This window comes from Cervus elaphus, chromosome X (assembly GCF_910594005.1).
Source record: "Cervus elaphus chromosome X, mCerEla1.1, whole genome shotgun sequence".
NCBI lineage: Eukaryota > Metazoa > Chordata > Mammalia > Artiodactyla > Cervidae > Cervus > Cervus elaphus.
Window position 1 is genome coordinate 72615291 of NC_057848.1, and position 14795 is coordinate 72630085.

The 14795-nt window shown below is 38.4% G+C and overlaps 1 protein-coding gene across 7 annotated transcripts in view; it reads right to left on the minus strand.

Annotated features, from left to right (window-relative positions):
• LOC122689685 (probable ATP-dependent RNA helicase DDX4) overlaps window positions 1–14795 on the minus strand; it is a 727334-nt gene that overhangs the window by 70515 nt on the left and 642024 nt on the right. For 4 of the 7 annotated variants that reach the window (XM_043896323.1, XM_043896321.1, XM_043896320.1 and 1 more), the window contains exons 1-2: window positions 13001–13080; window positions 11881–11957 (exon numbers count right to left, since the gene is read on the minus strand). The exons of the other annotated variants lie outside the window; for them this stretch is intronic. In XM_043896323.1, coding sequence (XP_043752258.1) covers window positions 11881–11952 — 72 coding nt within the window. In that variant the 5' untranslated portion in view covers window positions 11953–11957; window positions 13001–13080. Of the gene's footprint in view, window positions 1–11880; window positions 11958–13000; window positions 13081–14795 lie in introns of those variants that run through there. 7 annotated transcript variants of the gene reach the window in all.

A 14795-nucleotide genomic window follows, 5' to 3' on the forward strand; every position in this document is an offset into this window, starting at 1 on the left:
GTGAACCCAAAACAACAAAGTAAATGGCAACGGGACCACACCTATCAATAATTACCTTAAATGTAAATGGGTTGAATGCCCCAACCAAAAGACAAAGACTGGCTGAATGGATACAAAAACAAGACCCCTATATATGCTGTCTACAAGAGACCCACCTCAAAACAAGAGACACATACAGACTAAAATTGAAGGGCTGGGAAAAAATATTTCACGCAAACGGAGACCCAAAGAAAGCAGGAGTCGCAATACTCATATCAGATAAAACAGACTTTCAAATAAAGGCTGTGAAAAGAGACAAAGAAGGACACTACATAATGATCAAAGGATCAATCCAAGAAGAAGATATAACAATTATAAATATATATGCACCCAACATAGGAGCACCGCAATATGTACAGCAAACGCTAACGAGTATGAAAGAGGAAATGAATAGTAACACAATAATAGTGGGAGACTTTAATACCGCACTCACAACTATGGATGGATCAACTAAACAGAGAATTAACAAGGAAACACAAACCTTAAATGACACAATGGACCAGCTAGACCTAATTGATATCTATAGGACATTTCACCCCAAAACAATCAACTTCACCTTTTTCTCAAGTGCACACGGAACCTCCTCCAGAACAGATCACATCCTGGGCCATAAATCTGGTCTTGGAAAATTCAAAAAAATTGAAATCATTCCAGTCATCTTTTCTGACCACAGTGAAGTAAGATTAGATCTCAATTACAGGAAAAAAATTGTTAAAAATTCAACCACATGGAGGCTAAATAACACACTTCTGAATAACCAACAAATCATAGAAGAAATCAAAAAAGAAATCAAAATATGCATAGAAATGAATGAAAATGAAAACACAACCCAAAACCTATGGGACACTGTAAAAGCAGTGCTAAGGGGAGGGTTCATAGCATTACAGGCTTACATCAAGAAACAAGAAAAGAGCCAAATAAATAATCTAACTCTACACCTAAAGCGATTAGAGAAGGAAGAAATGAAGAACCCCAGAGTAAGCAGAAGGAAAGAAATCTTAAAAATTAGGGCAGAAATAAATGCAAAAGAAACTAAAGAGACCATAGCAAAAATCAACAAAGCTAAAAAGCTGGTTTTTTGAAAAAATAAACAAAATTGACAAACCATTAGCAAGACTCATTAAGAAACAAAGAGAGAAGAACCAAATTAACAAAATTAGAAATGAAAATGGAGAGACCACAACAGACAACTGAAATACAAAGGATCATAAGAGATTATTACCAGCAGCTCTATGCCAATAAAATGGACAACTTGGAAGAAATGGATGAATTCTTGGAAAAGTATAACTTTCCAAAACTGAACCAGGAAGAAATAGAAGATCTTAACAGACCCATCACAAGCAAGGAAATCAAAACTGTAATCAGAAATCTTCCAGCAAACAAAAGCCCAGGACCAGATGGCTTCACAGCTGAATTCTGCCAAAAATTTAGAGAAGAGCTAACACCTATCTTACTCAAACTCTTCCAGAAAATTGCAGAGGAAGATAAACTTCCAAACTCATTCTATGAGGCCACCATCACCCTAATTCCAAAACCAGACAAAGATGCCACAAAAAAAGAAAACTACAGGCCAATATCACTGATGAACATAGATGCAAAAATCCTTAACAAAATTCTAGCAAACAGAATCCAACAACATATTAAAAAAACCATACACCGTGACCAAGTGGGCTTTATCCCAGGAATGCAAGGATTCTTTAATATCCACAAATCAATCAATGTAATACACCACATTAACAAATTGAAAAATAAAAACCATATGATTATCTCAATAGATGCAGAGAAAGCCTTTGACAAAATTCAACACCCATTTATGATTAAAACTCTCCAGAAAGCAGGAATAGAAGGAACATACCTCAACATAATAAAAGCTACATATGACAAACCCACAGCAAGCATCACCCTCAATGGTGAAAAATTGAAAGCATTTCCCCTGAAATCAGGAACAAGACAAGGGTGCCCACTCTCACCACTACTATTCAACATAGTGTTGGAAGTTTTGGCCACAGCAATCAGAGCAGAAAAAGAAGTAAAAGGAATCCAGATAGGAAAGGAAGAAGTGAAACTCTCGCTGTTTGCAGATGACATGATCCTCTACATAGAAAACCCTAAAGACTCTTCCAGAAAATTACTAGAGCTAATCAGCGAATATAGTAAAGTTGCAGGATATAAAATTAACACACAGAAATCCCTTGCATTCCCATACACTAACAATGAGAAAACAGAAAGAGAAATTAAGGAAACAATACCATTCACCATTGCAACAAAAAGAATAAAATACTTAGGAGTATATCTACCTAAAGAAACAAAAGACCTATACATAGAAAACTATAAAACGCTGATGAAAGAAATCAAAGAGGACACAAACAGATGGAGAAACATACCATGTTCATGGGTTGGTAGAATCCGTATTCTCAAAATGGCTATTCTACCCAAAGCAATCTATAGATTCAATGCAATCCCTATCAAGCTACCAACGGTATTTTTCACAAAACTAGAACAAATAATTTCACAATTTATATGGAAATACAAAAAACCTCGAATAGCCAAAGTAATCTTGAGAAAGAAGAATGGAACTGGAGGAATCAGCCTGCCTGACTTCAGACTCTACTACAAAGCCAGTATGGTACTGGCACAAACACAGAAATATAGATCAATGGAACAGAATAGAAAGCCCAGAGATAAATCCACGAACCTATGGACACCTTATCTTTGACAAAGGAGGTAAGGATATACAATGGAAAAAAGACAACCTCTTTAACAAGTGGTGCTGGGACAACTAGTCAACCACCTGTAAAAGAATGAAACTAGAACACTTTCTAACACCATACACAAAAATAAACTCAAAATGGATTAAAGATCTAAATGTAAGACCAGAAACTATAAAACTCCTAGAGGAGAGCATAGGCAAAACACTCTCCGACAGAAATCACAGCAAAGTCCTCTATGACCCACCTCCCAGAATGTTGGAAATAAAAGCAGAACTAAACAAATGGGACCTAATGAAACTTAAAAGCTTTTGCACTACAAAGGAAACTATAAGTAAGGTAAAAAGACAGCCCTCAGATTGGGAGAAAATAATAGCAAATGAAGCAACAGACAACGGATTAATCTCAAAAATATACAAGCAACTCTTGAAGCTCAATTCCAGAAAAATACATGACCCAATCAAAAAATGGGCCAAAGAACTAAACAGACAGTTCTCCAAAAAAGACATATAGATGGCTAACAAACACATGAAAAGATGCTCAACATCACTCATTATCAGAGAAATGCAAATCAAAAACCACAATGAGGTACCATTACATGCCAGTCAGGATGGCTGCTATCCAAAGTCTACAAGCAATAAATGCTGGAGAGGGTGTGGAGAAAAGGGAACCCTCTTACACTGTTGGTGGGAATGCAAACTAGTACAGCCACTAGGGAAAACAGTGTGGAGATTTCTTAAAAAACTGGAAATAGAACTGCCATATGACCCAGCAATCCCACTTCTGGGCATACACACGGAGGAAACCAGATCTGAAAGAGACACGTGCACCCCAATGTTCAAAGCATCACTGTTTATAATAGCCAGGACATGGAATCAACCTAGATGCCCATCAGCAGATGAATGGATAAGGAAGCTGTGGTACATATACACCATGGAATATTACTCAGCTGTTAAAAAGAATTCATTTGAATCAGTCCTAATGAGATGGATGAAACTGGAGCCCATTATACAGAGTGAAGTGAGCCAGAAAGATAAAGAACATTACAGCATACTAACACATATATATGGAATCTAGAAAGATGGTAACGATAACCCTATATGCAAAACAGAAAAAGAGACACAGAAGTACAGAACAGACTTTTGAACTCTGTGGGAGAAGGTGAGGGTGGGATGTTTCGAAAGAACAGCATGTATATTATCTATGGTGAAACAGATCACCAGCCCAGGTGGGATGCATGAGACAAGTGCTTGGGCCTGGTGCACTGCGAAGACCCAGAGGAATCGGGTGGAGAGGGAGGTGGGAGGGGGGATCGGGATGGGGAATACGTGTAAATCTATGGCTGATTCATATCAATGTATGACAAAACCCACTGGAAAAAAAATAAATAAATATGGTTAAAAGAAAAAAAAATTAAAAAAAAATAAAATTGTGTGTATAGCATACTAATATATCACTTAAAACAATGGTCAGCAAACTATAGCCACAAGCCAAATTGGGTGGGCTACCAGTTTTTATAAATAAAGTTTTATTGGAAAAAAGTCATCCTCAATTCATCTAGGTATGTAACAGGCTGCTTCCTCTCAAACAAGTTTCCAATACTAATGGCAAATCTTTTGAACAGAGCTCTGAAATTCTTCAAAATCAAATTCAATAATTTAAGCACAAAAAGTGATCTAAAATTTACAGATTACACTTCAATTAACTGACTGAATTAGAAAAATCACAATATTTTTGTCAAATAGGCTTCTTTAAATAAACCTAAAGCTGGAGGGAGTGCACCAATGTAGGTATTAACATCGTCAGGTAATACTTTTGCTCCAAAATTTCTTTCACAAAAGACACTGACTTTTAAAAACTACCTTTATAAAGCTCGAAAGACATTCAGTTATTTTTCTAACTTACTAAAAACATATGATAAAATCGTTGAAATGGCTTGGGATTTTGATAACTGCTACAGTAAAAAGTTCCAATTTATCATTACCATAGATGATAAGACAAACAAGAAAAGTAATCCAGCTTTCCCTATTTAAAGTGAAACACTGAAGACTTTTTTTTCTCTTTTCTAGTATCCAAAATACTACTGGATGAATAGAGCCCCCAAAGAGGCTAGTTTTATAAGTGTTATAACATTCAGCTTCATATAACTGATAAAAAGTAATGAAACACTCTGGCACCAAACAACTGAAAAATTATTGTTACCAAACAATCTTCAGAAGATGGAATTTAACATCCCACACACTTTCTAAGGCAAATTTTGAAAAAAAAAGTCAATAGAATTCATCTTTCATCATAAAAATCCTTAATATTTTTCATAACCTTAAAAATAAAGTAACTTCATACTCCCTTCCAGCTACTGTACCATTTCTCTGCTCCGTTATAGGCAAAAAAATTTGTCTACATTTGCTGCCTCTGTTTTCTCAAATTCTGTATTTCCTTCAAGCTACTCTTGCTAGCCTCCATCCTCACCTCTGCATTGAAAAAGCTTATAGTAAGCATATTATGTAATAAAATTACTACTTTTAAGCTTCATCCTGCCAGAGCTCTCAGCAGCATTTGAAACAACAGACTATCTACTTGCTTCTCTGGCTTAGGGAACACATCCTTCCCAGGTTTTCCTCTTGCCCCATGGCCACTCCCTCCACAGTCTCCTTTGCCAGCTCCCCAGCTAATGTACCTTTAAAATCAAAGTGCCCCACAGTTCATGGCAGAGCCCTCTAAGTCTGTTTTATTCCATCCAACTTTACCCACTCCACTCTCACAGATTTAAATCCTATTAAAACAGATAAATTCCAGATTTGTACCTACAGCTCTGATCCCTCTCCTAAGCAACAACTAATGACTAGTATCCTTACTTAAACCTTTTCTTAGGCATCGGAAATTCAACACTGCAAATACAGAATTCTTGATTTTTTCCCTCCCAAATTGGTTCACCTTCCACATATTTCCCATTTCAGTAATGAGCACCATCATCCATCTACTTGCTTCAATATAAAAACTTAGCATCATTCTCTCTTGCATTCCCCATATCCAGGCCATCTAGTTCTATCAACTCTATGTCCACTTCTATCGTGAGGGCCCTCTCCCTCTCTTCCTTTTCTCTTTCCTTCTCAGATTTCACTTTCTACAAATGTTGCCTTATCTTACTATAGTTTAGCCATGCTAGAAATTTGTTGTTGCTCAGCCCCTCAGTCATGTCCGACTCTTCGCGACTCATGCACTGCAGCACAACAGGCATCCCTGTCCTTTACCGTCTCTCAGAGGTTGTTCAAAGTCATGTCCATTGAGTCACATGATGCCATCCAACCATCTCATCCTCTGTCATCGCTTTCTCCTCCTGCCATCAGTCTTTCCCAGTATCAGGGTATTTTCTAATGAGTCAGCTCTTTGAATCAGGTAGCCAAAGTACTGGAGCTTAAGTAACAGTCCTTCCAATGAATATTCAGGACTGATTTCCGTTAGGATTGACATGTTTGATCTCCTAGCAGTCCAAGGAACTCTCAGGAGTCTTCTCCGACATCTCAGTTCAAAAGGATCAATCCTTGGCACTCAGCCTCCTTTACAGTCCAACTCTCACATCCATACATGACTATTCAAAAAACCATAGCTTTGTCTAGATGGCCCTTTGTTGACAAAGTAATGTCTCCACTTTTTAATATGCTGTCTAGGTTGGTCATAGCTTTTCTTCCAAGTAGCAAGCATCTTTTAATTTCATGGCTGCAGTCACCATCTGCAGTGATTCCAGAACCCCAGAAAATAGTCTCGCATTGTTTCCCCATCTATTTGCCATAAAGTGATGAGACCGGATGCCATGATCTTCGCTTTTTGAATGTTGAATTTTAAGCCAGCTTTTTCACTCTCCTCATTCGCTTTCATCAAGAGGCTCTTTAGTTCCTCTTTGCTTTCGGCCATAGGGCTGGTATCATCTGCATATCTGAGATTATTGGTATTTCTCCTGGGAATTTTGATTCCAGCTTGTACTACATTCATCCTGGCATTTCACATGATCTACTCCACATATAAGTTATATAAGCAGAGCGACAATATACAGCCTTGACGTACTCCTTTCCCAATTTGGAACCAGTCCGTTGTTTCACGTCCAGTTCTGACTGTTGCTTCTGGCCTTGCATACAGGTTTCTCAGGAGGCAGGTCAGGTGCTCTGGTATTCCCATCTCTTTAAGAATTTAACACAGTTTGTAGTGATCCACACAGTCAAAATCTTTAGCGCAGTCAATGAAGCAGAAATAGGTGATGTTTGGAACTCTCTTGCTTTTGCTATGCTCCAATGGATGTTGGCAATTTGATCTCTGGTTTCTCTGCCTTTTCTAAAACCAGCTTGAACATCTGGAAGTTCTCGGTTCCTGTTGAAGCCTAGCTTTGAGAATTCTGAGCATTACTCTGCTAGAGCATGAGCTGAGTGCAACTGTGTGGTGGTTTGAAAATTCTTTGGCATTGCCTTTCTTTGGGAATGAAATGAAAACTGACCTTTTGCAGACCTGTGGTCACTGCTGAGTTTTCCAAATTTGCTGGCATACTGAGTGCAGCACGTTCACAGCATCATCTTTTAGGATATGAAATAGCTCTATACTAGCTATAGTAGCAGAGAAGGCAATGGAACCCACTCCAGTACTCTTGCCTGGAAAATCCCATGGATGTAGGAGCCTGGTAGGCTGCAGTCCATGGTGTCGCTAGCAGTCAGAGCCACTTCACTTTCGCTTTTCACTTTCAGGTACTGGAGAAGCAAATGGCAACCCACTCCAGTATTCTTGGCTGGAGAATCCCAGGGACAGGGGAGCCTGGTGGGCTGCTGTCCATGGGGTCACACAGAGTTGGACACGACTGAAGTGACTTAGCAGCAGCAGCAGCTATAGTAGATTGAATAACGTCCACTCGATATCAAGCCGTAATTTCTGAAAAGTGTGTTATATTCTTTGAAAAAAAAGCAGTTCTAGCCGATACAACTAAGAGTTTTGAAATGAGCAGATTACCCTGGATTATCTAAGTGGGCCCTAAATGTCATCACAAGTGCCCTTAAGAAAGGCCAAGGGTATTAACACAAACACAGAGAAGGCCCAGTGAAGACAACAGAAAGAGATGCAGCCACAAGCCAAGGCTGCCTATAACCAACCAGAAGTTGGAAGAAGCATGGATTCTCTCCAAGACCCTACTGAAGGAAAACAGCACTGCTGAGACCATGGTTTCTAACTTCTGGCCTCCAGAACTGTAAGAGAAATTTTTCTGTTACTGTAAGCCATCTAGTTTGTGATAATTTATTATAGCATCTATAGGAAACTAACACATTGTACTTCTTCCTGTTGTCCTGATACCCTAAGTTTGTTCTCTCTTCAGATCTCTGCACATCATGTGTTACTGGGCCTCTTTCAGGTCTCCGGCTCATGAGTCATAGTCTCAAGGAATATCTTCCTCTCCACCTGATCTGAATCTACCCATACCAATCTTCTTCTCCCTCTCTCCCTCACACACAGAGAGTTTCCTGATTATTTTATTACTATTATTATTTAAGAATTTTCACTATTAGTATATGATTTTTAATGTGCTTATTCTGTCTCCTCCAGTAAAATACAACATCCATGCCAGCAAGCCCCTTATCTATCATGTTTACCACTAGCTCCAGCATCTAATAAGGCTCAAAAAAATTTGTGGAATGAGTCTTAGGTCTTAACATTACCTATTTTTAGAACACTTAGCTATAAAACATTTATAACCTCTTTACTCATCCAAGTGAACCAATTTAGAAATTTTAAAACTTAGCATTATTTCAAATATTATAAATTTCAAAATAATAATTGTGGATGCACTAATTATCTTAAGCAGTTTCCACTTTAATCACAAGAGTATATATGCCTACTGAAATATGCCAGAAAAAAAGGCAAAAAGATCAGACAGAAGAGACGAGTGTGTAGACTCACTGGTCATTTAATAAGAAATATTACAACTAGCAAGCAAACCCAGTATCCTGTTACAGTCATCACGCTCATTCATTTCATCTCTCACCCCAACAAGCGTGCGCACAATGTGCAAACACCTAACAGATGGTGACTGCAGCCATGAAATTAAAAGACGATTACTCCTTGGAAGGAAAGTTATGACCAACCTAGATAGCATATTAAAAAGCAGAGACATTACTTTGCCAACAAAGGTCCATCTGGTCAAGGCTACGGTTTTTCCAGTGGTCATGTATGGATGTGAGAGTCGGACTGTGAAGAAAACTGAGTGATGAAAAACTGGTGCTTTTGACCTATGGTGTTGGAGAAGACTCTTGAGAGTCCCTTGGACTGCAAGGAGATCCAACCAGTCCATCCTAAAGGAGATAAGTCCTGGGTGTTCATTGGAAGGACTGATGCTGAAGCTGAAGCTCCAATACTTTGGCCACCTCATGCGAAGAGTTGACTCGTTGGAAAAGACCCTCATGCTGGCAGGCATTGGGGGCAGGAGAAGGGTATGACAGAGGATGAGATGGCTGGATGGCATCATCGACTCAATGGGCATGAGTTTGAGTAAACTCCGGGAGTTTGTGATGGACAGGGAGGCCTGGCGTGCTGCGATTCATGGGGTCTCAAAGAGTCGGACATGACTGAGCGACTGAACTGAACTGAACTGAACTGAACCATTTCTGGACTACTGTAACTGCTAGATGACCAAATATTTCTCAACCTCACATTTTGTATTATTCTATCCCCACATAGTACACTCACTTCAAAAACCAGCATTGGGAAGTTCTAAAAACTAACAGAAAAGCAAATTTTTGAACTGTTAGTTCAAAATTATATAAGCCTGTGTTAATACTAAATCTCCAAAGAAGGATCCTTAGAAGCATTCAGAAAAGGCTTATCACATAATAAGAGCCTCCTGCATAGCACAGGGAATTCTATTCAATACTTTGTAAAGACCTATATAAGAATAGAAGATAAAAAAGAATGGATATATGTATATGTATAACTGACCTATTTTGCTGTACAGCAGAAACACAACATTGTAAATCAACTGTACTCCCAATTTTTTAAATTAAGGAAAGGCTGATCACAGATATTACTACCAATCCAAGATGATCTCAGAGGCAATACAAATTGCACAAAAGGGAAGCCCAGTTGCTTCTTGAAACAGAAATCCAATTACAACAACCAATCAAATGGTGCCTTTAAAAGAAAACGGGCTGAAGACCTCAGATTTCTCCTACATAAAAATGTCATGTGTTCATCCTTAGCTTCTACACATCTTATTCAACGAAGACAAGCAAACAAAGCCACTGAATGCATCATGTTCCTTCAAGTTAAGTAGGTCAAGTTACTAACTGCACACCTAGCACCAGGTGTTAAGTTTGTGAACAAATGCAAAAAGTTTACTACAAATTGGCCCCACACAGATATGTACTAAGAATCGTAAGGTAGAAATATTAACATTAATATTAATATTAACATTAAGATTATTAATTTACATTATTAAATAATGTTAATAATGTACATTAAATATTAACATTAACATTAATATTAATTAACATTCAATCAGTATGACCAGCATTGAGAAACAAAGTTTGTTACTGAATAGCACAAAGACTCCCAAAAGGTAAATCTGGAAGCCGGACAGTTGACCATCCTCAATTTCAGAGACCCTTTGCAATAACCATGCACGACATTCTACAGTGCAGTATACCATTTGAATAATACTTAGTTAAGACAAAATCTCATAGTAAGAAAAAGTAAAAATTAGACAAGTCCAAGTGGAAGAACATCTGTACCTATGAGTTAAACTGTGTATTACAACAAATCTACCAAGAACCTGGGGAAAAAAGAACCATAGAAAATTATTTGACCAAGTAATTCCATTTTTGAAAAAAAATACTCCCAAATTAAACAATAAACTGTAGCTATTCATGACAATACTACAGTGTAAAGATAACACTTTAATTTCTACCAAAAGAAAATCAATTATGCTTTGGTAGTTCTAGTCCATTAAATACTACACACCCATATGAAATTATTTTTAGGAAGTTAGTAATATGGAATAGCTAGTGCTGAGGAGTGAAAAAGCTGAAATCAAAAACTACTATTACATACAATCATTAGAATCCATGGAAAAATGTGCTTGGGAAATATAGAAGAAAATTGACTAAAACCTCAACAGAGCATTTGTGCTAGTGAGCGAGACTATAGGTAATATTTGTCCTCTTTTGGTCTTACAATATTCTTACGATATTGTAACATAAAGAAGACTATAAAAAGATAACATACAAAGAAGTTATTTCTAAAAAAAGTCCCAAAGCAAGAAACATGATAAATTCAGATTAACATCTTAGGTATTTTAATCTAAAGTTTATATGCAAACAGGCCAAATTCAAGAAAGACAAAGAAGTAAATTTTATGTTTTGGGGTAAATTAAGAATTTCTATTAAGACACCACTTGAAATAGAAAGTGTCAGAATTGACTAACATAAATACAAACTGGAAATCCTAAGAGGAAAACAAATTGACTTTTGGAGACATTTTCAAGTAGATAAAACTTATGTAAAAGCAATCCATTAAATACACTGTCTTCCAAAGTAGACTCTCTTCACCATCTTAAAGTCAAAACTAAAATCCAAAAACCCACTCCATAATCCCCTCAGGTAAATTTCAGTGTAACTCTTCAAAAGCTATTGAGGAAAAAGATCTGCAGATTTGTACATCTGAAGATCAAACGGATGTTACCATCTGAATCAACCTAATGTTTTCATCTTGAGAGCCCTGCTTATATAAAACCAAATTTCAGAATTCAAACTGCCACCCAAAAACGAATTTTATTTTTCCATTTTCTATATACAACTGTATCTTAGAGACATTCAACCACATTAACACAAGCTTGCTTTCACCCACAATAAGTTCTAAATCACCGAGATTTAAATTAAGTTGCTAAGAATATTATACCCGTTTTAGGTTTTAATTATTAAATTATGTCAGACTGTTTTCTTCTATTTGAGGCTTAGCATGCTTCATCATTCCCTATAAGACAGTTAATAACAATCACATGGAGAAGCACAGCATGCTTCTCACCACAGATGAACTTTCTCACCACAGAGGTTTTCAACTCTGAGAAAATCTGTAGCATTCAATAACTACAAACTTTAAATTTTATTACCTTCTCAAATACAGGAACATAGGAAGACACATGAGGGTTGATTAGCTCTGCTTCCCAATCTTCATCTCCCATGGCGGCTTCCAGTTCAGTTTTTATAGAAATACAAATATGCACATTTAGGCTCAGTCAGAATCAGAGATCAGAATTTTACCTTTAAAAGCATAAATCATCATTTCACACATATACCTCCAAGCTACACAATTAACTCTTGATCCTCCCCAAAAGTTTTTGCAAAAAGGCCAATTAAAGTTTTGTTTCTTACCGAGAGATACCATTTATATTCATCCTTTTGGCTCAGACGGTAAAGAATCCGGCTGCAATGCGGGAGACATGGATTCGATCCCTGGGTTGGGAAGATCCCCTGGAGAAGGGAATGGCTACCCACTCCAGTGTTCTGGCCTGAAGAATTCCATGGACTGTATAGTCCATGGCGTCGCAAAGAGTCGGACACGACTGAGCGACTTTCAATTTTTTATCTTTAAAAATTAGTTGAACCACTTATCTAACCACTCTAGCAATCACCATGTCCCGGTGGAGTTCAGGCCTTTCCCCAAAATCTGTTGACAGAATTTATTTTCTCACCGAAGGGTTCCCAATGCGTCTTACTGAATATTAAGGGGGAGGGGAAATTTTTCAGATACTACTCCAGGTTTCTCCCTTCAAAACTGGGTACGACGTTTCGCGTGGGGTTTATTTAGTTTCTTTGCGGGGGTCGGGGGGAGTGACCAGGGATCAAGGCCTTGAAGTTTGGCAGGGAAGGAAGGGGTGATTAGGTGGCCCAAATGTCTCCCACAAACAACCAGTTTCGCCAAAGAGGGTGTATACACGAATAGTTCTACAACCATCCGTGTTTAGAGAGTCTTTTTCTCTCAATACGGATGGTATACTACCATGTGGTCAAAAATGCTCCTTCGCCTTTCCTGCAGGCCTCAACCCCAGACTTCGGACACGCACCGTGCTACTGGACCCTCCGGCAGGAAGCAGAAAGACCCCAAAGGACGGCTTCAAACCCCTGCCCACCCCAACCGTTCTTCACTTGGCCCGAAGTCCAGCTACAACTAGGAAGCCCAGAGTGTTGGGATGAAACCCGTACTGGGAAAAGAGCCGGCGGCCCACTCACCTCTCTGCAGCTTGCTCTCCCGGAGTCCTCACCGGCGCTGACGCGACTTAAACGGCTGCACGTGCACGACGCAGACTGCGTCTGGTGCGCCGATCCAACAACAAATGACACCAGGCGACGAGCTCCATCAGCCAATCAGCGTCAGGCAGCAATGTCGTCCCGCCCCCATCTCCTGCCTCTCCTGCCCTATGTGTTCGCGTTCAAGGTCGCAATCAGCTGACCCATTAGGTTCCGGACGGAGTGGCCCGTTAGGCCTAGGGGTACAAGGCTGACCGTGGGTCACTTTCTCTGGATTTTTCTGCGGGGTCCTCAATCTGGAGAGACTATAGAATTTTCCTATGTAAGCGCTGCAAGTCAAAGTTAAAAATAGAAGAGGAATTAAAACGTCCTCCTACCTACCTCTTTAAACTTTCTCTCCTTTTTTGCCTACTGCAGTCCCTGGCAGATGGCCTCTATTTCTGAGGCGCTTGCTTCACATCCAGGGGGTTTCCAGGCACCTCAAAGTATGGCTGAGGCTCGGGGTGGTGGGGTATTTCTTTTTCTTCCCAGACTGAAGGATGAGACTGTCACGCCGATACCTAGGAGGCTGTGAAGTCAGTAACTTGTCTTACAGAGCTAGAGGTCGAATTCTTTGGGAAGGAGACACTCTCTGATCCAGAAGGAAGAAGTAAATTGTGCTGGTGAAGGTCGTTCGTTAGATTTGTGACCACCTGTTTATATCCCCACTTACTGGCCAAACCTAAGGGTGTCCGAAGGTCATTTCGGTACTTACACTCGTCAACCAGTTAGTGTTTGTTCTGTCCCACAAAAAGTCAGGGAAATCTTTCCGTATTTTCCCATCCCTCCAAAAGGCATAACAGGCCGCTTGAAAAATACCATTTTTATTTTTGGCTTTATTTTCATCATTTTCATGCTCTGAATCTTTTAATAAATCCCTGAATAGTTCAGAAATGTAAGTCCCAGCACAGTCTGACACTCAGGCATAGAGGCTGAGGTACTTTATGGAACACTTTACACTTTCCAGCTCTTGAACCATCATTATTGATCTCTTTAATTAAAAATACTTATTTTCTTTGAATCCTTAAAAATATTTATTTAGTTAGCATCAAACTTTGTCAGACTATTATCAAGGTGAATTATCTTTAAAAGATTACATTGAACAAAAGTGAAACCAGAATATTTTTTTAATTTTATTTTTTTCATTTTTAATAATTTCTATTTTTAAACAAAATTTTTACATCACACTCTTGAGGCATCTTATACTTTCAATCGTATATGTATGGGGGAGAGCTACCAACACTCTTTCTGATGCTCTGAATTTGTACACAGGGTCCTCTGATGTATTTTTACTCACCTTGAATTGAATGTTCTTTCAAAAATTTTTATGTTGTGGGAAAATATGTATTAGGTGAAAATAACAAGATATGAAATTGTGTAGATAGAATGATAACCAACTAGGTTTTTTTTATTTTAGGAGTGGAAAGCTTGGAAACATTTTCTAAAATGAGCATATTTTTTTTAAAACATTTGGCAAACATTCTCTGCTATTAACTCTAGGAGAGAAGAAATTTTTGTGCTTTCAGGTACTGCAGTGAAATAGTTCTTTATGAAACACTCAATATAATCCTTGAGAGTTCCTGGTTAAGAAAAAGTGCATTCTGATGAGAACTAAAGTTCAGTACTGAGTAAAGGATAAACAATGGATAAAAATCATGCAATTCAAAAATTGAACATAAACAGTGAAAAAAGACAAGCCCACGGTTTAGTAAACCTTAATGGGTGTCCCAGGAAAATG